This window comes from Azolla caroliniana, unplaced genomic scaffold (genome assembly GCF_043228905.1).
Source record: "Azolla caroliniana isolate FFs.n. ecotype wild unplaced genomic scaffold, voAzoCaro1.0.p SCAF_10, whole genome shotgun sequence".
In the NCBI taxonomy this organism is placed as follows: domain Eukaryota; kingdom Viridiplantae; phylum Streptophyta; class Polypodiopsida; order Salviniales; family Salviniaceae; genus Azolla; species Azolla caroliniana.
The window spans coordinates 19,853,984-19,865,682 of NW_028230445.1; the positions used below are offsets into that span (position 1 = coordinate 19,853,984).

The 11,699-nt window shown below is 35.8% G+C and overlaps 1 protein-coding gene across 1 annotated transcript; it reads right to left on the reverse strand.

Moving 5' to 3' along the window:
- Positions 1-523: 523 nt before the first annotated feature.
- Positions 524-10,886, reverse strand: LOC147859440 (uncharacterized). Its single transcript, XM_087325742.1, has 25 exons — positions 10,689-10,886; positions 9,651-9,734; positions 9,414-9,544; positions 8,056-8,140; positions 7,668-7,721; positions 7,089-7,180; positions 6,890-6,993; positions 6,230-6,302; positions 5,629-6,097; positions 4,726-5,010; positions 4,416-4,613; positions 4,231-4,335; positions 4,104-4,152; positions 3,883-3,989; positions 3,493-3,799; positions 2,991-3,160; positions 2,735-2,859; positions 2,251-2,374; positions 2,093-2,151; positions 1,952-2,018; positions 1,664-1,850; positions 1,498-1,590; positions 1,299-1,420; positions 986-1,048; positions 524-889 (listed from the first exon to the last, which is right to left on the reverse strand). Exons 1-25 carry the CDS (start codon positions 10,704-10,706, stop codon positions 782-784), a joined length of 3,279 nt encoding a protein of 1,092 aa, XP_087181868.1. The 5' UTR covers positions 10,707-10,886; the 3' UTR covers positions 524-781.
- Between the last annotated feature and the right edge of the window lie 813 nt (positions 10,887-11,699).

Genomic DNA, 11,699 nt, shown 5'->3' on the forward strand with positions numbered 1-11,699 from the left:
ATACTACCAAATTGGCAACCCCACATTGCATACTTGAATAGAACCAAAGGCAAAATTAGCACCTCAGTTGCAATATTGACATGAAATGATAATTGGGAGCATACGACACATTTATTGCAAATTTATGCCACAAAATATGAATGATCACATTTATTCTACAAACGTTTGCACCTGCTGCATTTAGCTTATGTCAATGTACTTTGTATTCACAATTTCATTCCAAAGCTTTCAATAATACTGATGTGTAGACCAAACGCACCATTAATAATCAACCATTCAAGATGGTATAAATAACAAAATTAATTACAACAAAACAATACCCAGAGAACCACAGCTTGGAAATTAAAAGTGTAGCTTGACGTTTTCTGTTAGTTTTCTTTTCACAAATGAAATGAAAAGAGAGATCCCTTATCATGAATAGGAATAGAGAGATCCCTTATCCCAAGTGATTAGAGCATGCGTGTACATGTATGTATGCTTGTGAAATAGTGTTAATTACGTATGATAAAATGCTTTCACAGCATACTTGGCATAGATCCATCCCCTGGTGGGAGGATTTTTGGATTAAGAATGTTTGAGCTTGAAGTTATGAAAATTTACATAATATTCGCATTAAAATTTGTGGATGACAAATGGCGTGCACAGACAGAATGATGTGACGGTCATATGGAAATGTTGGATATTTAGTGGGCATCACAACTACAACCACTTTAATGTAATGTTGTTGAGCGTGCTTCACTATCTTGGAAAGGAGAAGAGGGTTCTCTTACAATTCAAACCTTCAAAACATTCTTTTGTTCTTTTCTTGGATTGTCTTCACGAGCTCCTTCGCTAAATACTCAAAATTTTCAGCCTCTTCTTGCATTTCTGCAGTTCGTTTGTCGATGGTCTAAACAATAATGCAATAAGAGAGAATGATCATAACAACAATAAGGATGTTATAAGACGAAAGTTGACACATGAGAGAAGGACAATATTGTTTTGCCTGAAGCTTTTGTCTTTGCTCTAGAAGTTTGTCTCGCATAACAGCTGCTGTTCCTGTGACATTCTGCCCCAAAATAGGAAATACATATGTTAATTCATCATGAAAACCTGCCCCAAAATATCCTTAGGCAAAACTGAAAATTAATTATCCTTAATTTAAACCATTTAAATTCGAGAATGTTGCTTGCTGCGTTTATGGATTTTAGAAAATATCAAATTTTAGCCTGTGTTAAGTAATGATTCTTAATCTGAACTATTTGAATTTAAGGTACTCCATAATGGCATTCTCAATAATTAGGAGAAATAAAGACTACCTGTTCTCTCCCTTGACCGTATGTTGCTTTGATTTCATCAATGGTACGAGTACCATGCCCTATAGGCAGATCATTCTGTGCTTCATTTTCAGCCTGATTTCTTTGCTTAGGTTTTTTATCCCCTGCACAAATCAAAGGAGTTTTATGTAAAGCCATATCATTTGACAATCTGTAATCAAATTCAGTTTTGTATTTTAACCTTTGTTGATTTTGATTTTCTTCTTGAACTTTTTAATCAGATTGCTGTGATTTGAGCTTGTAGCACCATCGCCATCTTCAATAACAATATCATCTGATGCATAATAAGAGGCAATAAGCTCCACTATGTTTTCTCGTGCAATGTGCAACCCAATGAATCCTCTTACCTATATCAAGATCATTACTATCTATTTCATATGATCTTGAATCATCATTTGAGTTAATAGATAATTGATGAGATGAGCTTCCTACAAACAGCTCTTCAAGTTCTAGGATTTTGCGATATCTCGATTCATTTGCTTTGTCACGAGTCTTTAAGAAGACATTTGATTTCACTCTTTTTCCAAACGATGCCTATATCCAAAAAGAAAGCAGAAGATCAAACAGTTTTCAGGTCAAACAGAGTCAAACAGTTTTCAGAGACTAAGAAAACTCTTAGTTCCACAAGACCAAACCTTTTTTTTCTCAGGGTCTAGATTAGTACTGTTCTCAGATACTCCTGGCAAAGCTAATGCAGAAAATCTGCAACAAAACTAGTTTAATCTGCATAAATATAAAACAACGGAGAATCATTGAGAACAATATTGATGTATTACCTGATGTCATGTTTGGCATCAACAAGAGACAAAAATAGCAGTTCATTATCATCATGCACCTGTTGAACGGACATTTTTTTATGAACAGGGTTGTGGTAACAGACATTTTTATGACAAGGAAATGAAAGACATTTTCAAGCAGAAAGAGAAGTATATACCAAAGTCATTTGTCCATTTGCAGAACATGACATAGGTCTGAAGAGGCCAAGATTGAGCTCCATTTTCCAGTTAAAAACATTTTCTAGTGAAAAAGACTTCAAAACATCCAGCTTTGGGAAGCCTCTACAAAAGATGAAGCAGATTTCTTATACATATGACACATCAAATTCCAGAATACCTCTGAATTGTTCTCTCTTTCCCCAAATGTCCCTAAATTTTCATTATTTTCGTAGATGAGCCTGGTGAAACCCCCTAAGGCAGCACATAGAATTTCTCAACTAGCACCTATAACACAGACAAAAGGTAGGAATTGACCATATAACTACTCAAATGGCATACACCTCCTTGAAAGAGGGAATTGACCGACCACATTTCGGGAAATAATAAAAGTTAAGGGACCTTTGGGGAAATAAAGAAAACCTGACGAGGGTATCTTCTCTATAAAAAATTAGGTTATAAAACTCAGGATGGTTGACTGCTAACCGAACTTCAATCAAATGCGATTGATACATGAGGACAAGTCCTGTTTTATTTGTAGGAGTCTGAAAAGTGGATGCCCAGGAACATGAACCATTGAGCGATGTCTTGATAGAAGATGAGCATATACCCTGTACAGATTTAAAGTTTAATGGATTCTTGAATATCTAATTCTGAGTTTATGCTTAAATATATAAAAGAACAAAATTACATTCTTAACAAACTTGATCGATGAAATTTGCACAAAATTATTTGAGCTTACCTTAACTAAAGAAGATAAATGATAAACACGCAGAGTGTCCTCAGTACAAAGTAGAATCAGACATTTACTTAATTCTGTTGACAAATTTTGAGGCTCTTGAAAGGAAGCAGTTTCAGGAACTAATTGGCATCGATAACCAGATGCCATAATAAGCGAATCACCTGCAGTGTCTGAATAGAATGCAAAAACAATCTAATAATGGTTTAGCTTGCAATATAGAATCTTAAAACAACCCACGTCTTCATTTCGCGAAATTACAGCTCAAAAATGTGTGATTAGAAAACCTTGAATTTGATTTTCAAGCATTCCAGACTTTTATTCCAAGGCTAATTGCTATTTACAAACGTCACTATGAAAAGGTTGTTGCACATAACTATCATTTTTGAAGCTTCCGAAATTCAGTAACACGGTACAATGCCAAGGAATCTTGCCTACTTGCTTTTTACTTAAAATTTTGCAAAATATGTGATTGTGTTTTCTGCATGCAACCAAATGGCCATACCTAATATATGCAAAGAAATGGCCTTGCTCTGAGTTTTCAGTTTCAATGGACTCATGCTACAACAGCCACCACTTTTTGCATCAACGATAAATATCTGTGGATCCTTTGTTGTCACAATTAATAAATTCTCTGTCTGCACATTGAGCTGCTGTCTTTCGGAACCTGTGGTTGAAGGTGAAGTAGAGCAGGGGAGAGAAATTTGCGTTGGCAGTGAAACAAAGTTTAAGGATATAATATCTGATGTCATGTTAGGATGGCACCTTCCATTAAAGAGGAGCACATTCGTTTCCAAATGAATGAGGGATATCTATACCACAATGTTTTTCCATGTTACTTCCTTTATAAATAAATCATCAGGTCTTTCATAAAGCTATAGAGAAAATGCCTTACAATGCCACATTTACTCCCAGCGGCTATACATTTACAAGGACTCGAAATGAGAATGCAAGATATAGGCACTTCTTGTTTACAAAAGTTCGAAACAAACCTCCAATTCCCTGTATTAGGAAGTTGGAACGAACAGAAACATTAGAAGGTGAAAAAAGTTAAGAAAATCTGAACAGATATAAAAATCTAAGAAATGACACAAAGTTCTCTGTAGAAAGCTTCACCTTTAGTAATTGTGTCTCCATCCTCAAAATGTAATTTATAGAGTGAAATCTGCACAAAAAAGAGGTCGTCATATGGGCAAGAGAATTTTTCAAATGAAAGTTAGAGTTTTCCTCGGGTAGTATGTACCAAGCCATTTTTGTAACCGATAGCTAGGAAACCAGACGCATAACAGAAGTCTAAAGAACAGACTTCAACTGCTGCTAGAGATGGACCTTTCGATCCCTTGCTTTCCTGTACATCCATGGTACAATGTTTAAGTTCATCTATAAATGGAAATAATTGGGAATATCAGAAAAGTTTACTTTTAGCACCTCAATTTTAATCAGAGAAACTTGACTTGATATATCCCAGAGATGCACAGAACCATTTTCATGGCCTGTCACATATAAATAGCATCCCTTATCTCTGGAATTAGTTGAAAATTCTGCATTATTGTAGCCATTCAATAAGCATTTTTCATCAACATCTGAAGATGGATAACCAAGGTAAGAACTTAACACTCGAGGCACCTGCCAATAAATGGAATAAAAGAATTTGTTAATACATGAACTTGAAAAATGTGCATAGCATGAATTAAAACTACGCAGAACCTTAAAGTGGAACTATTGATAACAACATCACCTCCAGCAAATGACTTGCGACAGTTCCATTTCGATTGAGAAGAACTGTTTTTGCTGCTGTTATTCTGGATTCAAGTAGAGGAGATGCAACTGAAACGGGCTTAACAGTTGACACTTCTTTAAATGAGCGATATATGTCTTTAAGATTATAGGTGTATAACGAATGGTATGATTTGGCAGCAGCAACAATCACTTGAACTTTTGATGGAGTATCTATCACGGATATATCTGCCAAGTCTCCAGGCACAATGAGCTCCACAGAAGATTTGGACTTCAAGGACACCACCTACATAATTCCTCTCTATCGTTTTCTTTTTTCATAGTGGGCAATCGCATTAATTACCATGTTTTACAAAAGTCATAATACTCAATGTCAATGAAAGAAACACAAGAGACGACCGCATTGCCTATTTATCTCTCTCGTGCATTTATCATGATGACATCCAACCTATTTGGACAGTATTTCTGCCGCTTGGCCATTAAATATTTTCCATAACAAATTTCGGGCACTCTTCTTGTGATAACGATAAACTCTTGAGTTGTGAAAACTACTTTGTAAACCAAGAGGAAATAGTTTGCGTGGTTGATCACAGACTATGAAAGTTTATTATGCTGAACGTTGTTCCATTCTTGAAACCACAAGTTGCAAATGACAAGCTTTACCACTACACAATTATATTCGAATATCAATAAGGTGAGTTAATAAGATAGATAGAATTGAGACAAAAATTGAGAGTGATGTTTAAATATGTAAACATGCAATGTTTGCACATTATGCTTCTGAATCTCTATAAAATTATTATTTTGCATGTTTTGGGACAGATTATTCTTTAGAGTTCCCTAAATTTATATGATTCGCCAAAGTATATTGATTATATGCGTGTGTTTGAATTCAAACAAGTACCTTCAGCATATCACATGCAGAAAAACTTTTGCCCCCAAGAGCACAAAGGTATCCATTTTTCTCCAGCTTACCGCCACTATCCTCCCACCATCTTAGAGTGGATACATGTATCATCGATCCTCCATTGAGTTTGCATAAAGGACTAGATAAAAACTTGGTATGATTATTTTCTCTATCAACAGTTTTGAGTTTTGAGGGAATGGTCCAGAGCCAAATATCTCCATTGGTGTAGCCAGTTGCAAACGTGGTTCCTTTTGGGCAACACCAACACACGGACATGAGATTCCTGACATCATCTTCATCAGTAATTACATCATTTTCTGAAGAGGGGTTTGGGGTGTTTGTTTGCCCTTTTTCTGCCTCAATAATAGCCTCTATCTGAGATTGTGTATGAGTGCGTACAGCAAGAACCTGACCATCATGGAGGGCCCATAAGATGCAAATTCCATTTGCATAGCAAAGCAATACCCTAGCACAATGTTGCACATATTAATGTGTCAAAAAGAAGATATGAACATATGCAGTTAATATAAGATGTATCAACAGATAATAATTCTAGCACGAACTTAAATGTATAATACAAGGGGTCAATTCTATATACTTTTCATATTCTGCACTTGGCTGAGGAAGCACTTCGATAACTGATTTTTCGTCATATTTTTCAATGAAATCACCTGCAAAAAAAGTCCATGACGTTGAACATAATAGAATTCTAGATCCTGATTATATAGAGATTCAGAAATCCATTTCCCACCCAAACATACAAAGGTGTTTATCCACTATGTGGATGTCCTCTCAGGAGCTGATTACATAGCCCAATGACCAATTAAGCATCAAGGAAGAGTGAATTTTCTCCAACTAGCTGGTACATTGTGCAATAGCCCATTAAGCATCACGGAAGAACGAAGTTGTTTCTATTAGTTGGTACGTAGTGCAATGCTCCATCCAGCGATGAGAAAGAGTGCAATACTAAATCTTAGATGAAGCTCTACTCAAATATAACCAAATTGTATTTGGCAAGGATAGAAATTCATTGAAAGGAAATAATGTAGGATATGTAAGCTTCATGTGTTCGAGGTCGCCATAATAAAGTCTAGATTAACAGTTCAAGGGTATCATGCGATACTGACTTCAGCATTTAAATATTTCATTCTAACTGGCATCAAAATCAAATTTGCAGCTCTAGAGTCCCAAATTCATACAGATGTATCAATGTTCATATTTATTGGTCAAATTATCAACTATTTCATTCAGTTCTTACCAAGAATTTGAGACAGTGATAGAATGTAGGGTACCACATTAAGCTCCTTTTGTTTATGATCATATTGTGCAGCAGTAACAGTCCCTGTTTTATCACCTATATATCTAAAGACGGTAGTATTAATTGGGAATAAAAGCTTTCTTTTAGCAGCCAGGTAGCGTCAAAATTATTCTCAACAAAAGAAAAGAAAAATGCATACAAGAAATTACTGTATTGTATTACTGCCAATGCTGTCACGCCATTTTCCCATTTTCTTGAGCAAAGTAGCTCACCAGTGCCTACGTTCCATATCTGCAAGAGAAAAATGTAACAATTTTAGAATGGTTGTATATAAAATATCTATATTTTCTATGGAACTCCACGGTATCCTTTTGCTCCTGGATATTGTGGAGTCATTGATATTGAGCTTAAGAGGTCCAACGTGAAAATTTAACATTTAAACTTATTATGCCACTCTTGATAAAGCAGTGTAGTACAACATTTTTCCTTGATTGTTTAGGGAGTTTTTATAACCAGACCAAAGATCACTTATTCTTTGAGATTAGTATAAAATTTGACTTGCTTCGTCACCAGTGGTAAAAAGTAGTGGAGCAAAAAAATGAATGCAATTCATTGATGGGATCTTGCCAGTTAGAAGAATGATTCTCTTGTTTGCTCCCAATGAAGATAGTGTCTATTTACATCATCGTTAATGTTCTAGCGCCCAAAAGAGTAACTAGCACTCGAACAGGACTTTTTAACATCCAAACTTTAAACATTATACTTCAGAAAGACTTGCCTCAATGTCATTTTCTCCATTAACACTCACTAGCATAGCCTGGTTATTGAAAAACTGCATACACAACAAAAACATATTAGGGGTTATAAACCTTTAAAATAGTAGTAATATGATAGATGATAGCCATTGGTATCTTGAAGTTAGAGATATGGTACGAATCTACTTCAATGATCATTACAACAGTCAGTTCTTTGAACTTTTAAGATATCTACAAAGAAGCTTACAAACAGGCAACAAACAGAAGAACAATCAACATCATGTTGATTGAACTGGTATTGTTGATTACAGGTGAAATCTTAGAGTTCAACTTTCAAGCCACTTCAAACTCCAAACCATCAAATTTCTACTCTGTGTTTAGCTTTGATTGTTTGATAGTTTCACCTCTAACCTGTAAAAGACGAATTAAAGATACTTTTGATGACTGCAGGAGAATCTCTGATCCTGTTGAAATAAACACCTTGATCCTTCCATCTCTAAGTACAGCAATAAAATGTATAAATAAGCATTTATAATATACAGTAAATTTAAGCAGTTGTACTTAGTCTAGTATTAACATATTCTCTTGACTTTTAACAATTCCCATCTAAAGCTACAAGAGAAAAATTTGGAGAAGAATTGTAAACTTCTTATTAATGTGGCCCTTCAGTTCGTTAAGAATAATCATTGACATCGTGTCCTCGTTTATTTCTCTTAAATTTGAAAATAATAAAGATCTGTCGGCATAGCATAGTTCCAAACACAGAAAACACATACCTCTCTCAGCAACGTGGAGAGAAGGAAGGACAAACAATATGATACACCTTATTAGACAATAGAAGAAAGCATTTCCTGGAGACGAAGAACAGCATATCTATCTCCAGCTAATCATAGGTTCGAAAATCCCTCAAGCCTATGCAATCCGACACATACCAGATAAAAAGCAATTGACTTCCATGGCTGGCTGGCAAATGATAAAATGCTGGCCTAGCCTACGGGCTGACTGATTTTTAAAGACTAGTATTCTTCAATACGTTAGACAGCTACTGCCATTTTCCCGTCTATAATTGGCGGTTATATAAGTATCTCTAAGCCCCGGTGCTATTTATACTCTGCAGTGTAGCTTTGGGAAGCATCTCGAGGTCCATTACTCCAGATATGTAAGAAACTCATTACATTGCACAAAGTTTATGCTGCTCTTTCTATTTTTCTGTGAATCGAATTGTATTTTCTACCAGAATTTCTTCATAATTCTATTTAGAGAAGATTGGGCTTACCATTGCTACTGCTGTACGAGAGATCATGGATAGTAGACATACGACTATTTCAGTGTGTGGAAGGTCTAGATATACTTGACACAAGGTTCAATATCCCCCTGTTAGATAAATTGACACGACCTTAACCAAGGCCATGAGAAAATAACTTGACTATTTGATTTAACTCGTGTGTCTCCCTAGAACACAACGTGAGAGACTGAAGCAGATGAATAGAAAAAGGAGTGTATGTGTGTCTCTACTACTTCCAAGTGGTTTTTTGTTTATCTTCAGTCACGTAAGAACCTAGATGTTTCATCCTTTTGCTCTTCTATCACTAAAGTAAGGCCCTTTGCATAAGAGCAATCATTTCTTCTTTTTTAGCAGCGATTTATATTACTACTGCTTGTTTTCCATTAAGTATATGGCATCAGCTGGGGTTAGATACAACCTCATAAAACTCCATTCTTTTTACATTATAAATGCAAACGTAGGATAGGCATATAAGAGAATATACTCGGTGGCTAAGGCTAGTGTGTGTTGTAAAGGATCATATGCAATCACTGAACATGGCATTGGCATTCCGTGATGCATAATGAGTCGAGGCTGCAGATCTGAATCTTCCATAGGATTTTTTATTGATGGAATCTGTAGTAAAAAGAACCAAGTCAATTCACTCGAGGATAGTAAATGAGTGTGAAGTAGAAAACTCAGAAAACAAATCTCGTTTTTATTTGAAAGCATACGAGAGTACCTCAAAATGCGTCGACTTGAAATCATTCTTCTGATCTTTTGATGTAGGATCTCCATTTACTGAACCAGTTCTGAAGCAAAATTTCTGCAACCATAATTTACAAGCATTAGGTTTCAGATATATCTGACTGGCATTTGAAAAAAGTTAAAGTTCGCACACAAGACAAACTCAGTAGAATTAAAGACCAATTTCGCGCGTGATCATTGAAGCCTTATTTCCATCTTACAGTCGTCAAGATACATATAACAAGATTATTTAGACAGATGGAATATGTCATAAATTGTGAGCGAATCTCTGATCACTTGGTTTAACTTTCGTGCAAAATTCCTGAACTAGCATTTAATGCACCAAAGTCTTAACAAATATGACATTGTGGAGTATCATTGGTAATCATCAACTTTGTATCCGATCGTTAACGTGACCCTATGATTAAGACAGAGATCAGGATATAATAAAACACAGATCAAAGTACAGTAAAAATTAAAAAATGAATCAGTTAGTGGGAGTATCTTCCGAACAATATGTCCACTGGAGAGATCGAGAGACCGTGATCATTGAAAAGTTACAACGATCAAGTCAGTTCATACATTTAATAACAGAATATATATATATATATATATATATATGGAAAACTTGAAAATGACGAAATCTATTGAACACTGAAATTTTCGCTCATTTTGTTAAATCCGAGATGGATAACAAAACCTATAGATTATAGATAAACAGTATAAGTAGTAATTATAGTATGATAGCGATGAGGCTAGATGACATTCATGGAAATGAAGATCGTCATGAAGCTTCATTTTCTGCTTTAATTTACATATCAATTCCATGGAGGTTGTTATATAAGGAGCTCCTTAATGAGGATAGTAAGAGCTTAGGAACTGAACATTACTGCCATAAAATACAGTAAGACGCATTATATGTAGATACAACTGAGATACTGATCTGACGATGATATATTGTAAACTGCAGAATGAGAGTCGGAAGGAAGGAACAAAGAAATGAATTGCATACGAGAAAGACGCGGTATTTTACCTTGAGAAGATTGCACATGCTTGCAAATAATTTAAAATTAACGTTAATGGAGTTAAAAGGCGATCCTTGCTTCTGAATTAGTTGCGACGTGATGGTGATGAACGATCAGGACAGAAAATAAAGACTGAGAAATGAAGTTACACTGCAAAACATTGATCAAGGATCGCATCTGGATATGGAGAGAGAGAGAGATTAAAGACAAGAAGAAAGAAAGAAAAAGAGAGATGATTGAGCTAGGATGCAAACAATAAATTCAAGGATGACAGTGGGATTATGGAGAAGGAGAGAGGAATGAAGCGAAGATGTTAAATGTGAATCAAGGATCGGAATGGGATGCGGAGATGGAGAAGGACTGATTGTTCAGTTCAAATGTTAAAGAGTTGAGTCAAGGGGTAGCAGCATCTGGACATGGTAAGACGAGACGAGAGAGAAATGCAGAGAAATTGCAAGAGTGATGAAGATTGAGAGATTTTTCAAGGATATGGAGAATGGAAGAAAGGCAGGCAGAAGATGCACAGAGAGAGAGAGAGAGAGAGAGAGAGAGAGAGAGAGAGAGAGAGTGTGTGTGTGTGTTTGTGTGTGTGTGTGTGTGTGTTGAGAGAGGAATTTTCACACATACTTTGCCTTGCATTTTTTGCTATTCAGAATTTACTGATGTTATTAACCCTCCATTTTGGCTTATTTATTTATTTGGCCTCCGAGAGTTTTTGTAGGCGTATTATTTATATTTTATTAACCCCTCCGCTATTGTTGGTGGGGCTCTCCTATGTACTTAACTACTCTACTACTACTGTCTACTACTATTTACAAGCAAGTAACAACTGCACTTACCACCACCAATTTGAGTAGTAAGTTAGTTCTAGCTTTAATGAGTGGGGTGTGTGTGTGTGTGTGTGTGTGTGTGTGTGTGTGTGTGTGTGTGTGTGTGTGTGTGTGTGTGTGTGTGACCAGCACTTCCCAGCTTTGTAGTGGCTAGGTAGTTTCGAGAGGGGGTTTAGGGTTTAGGGTTTA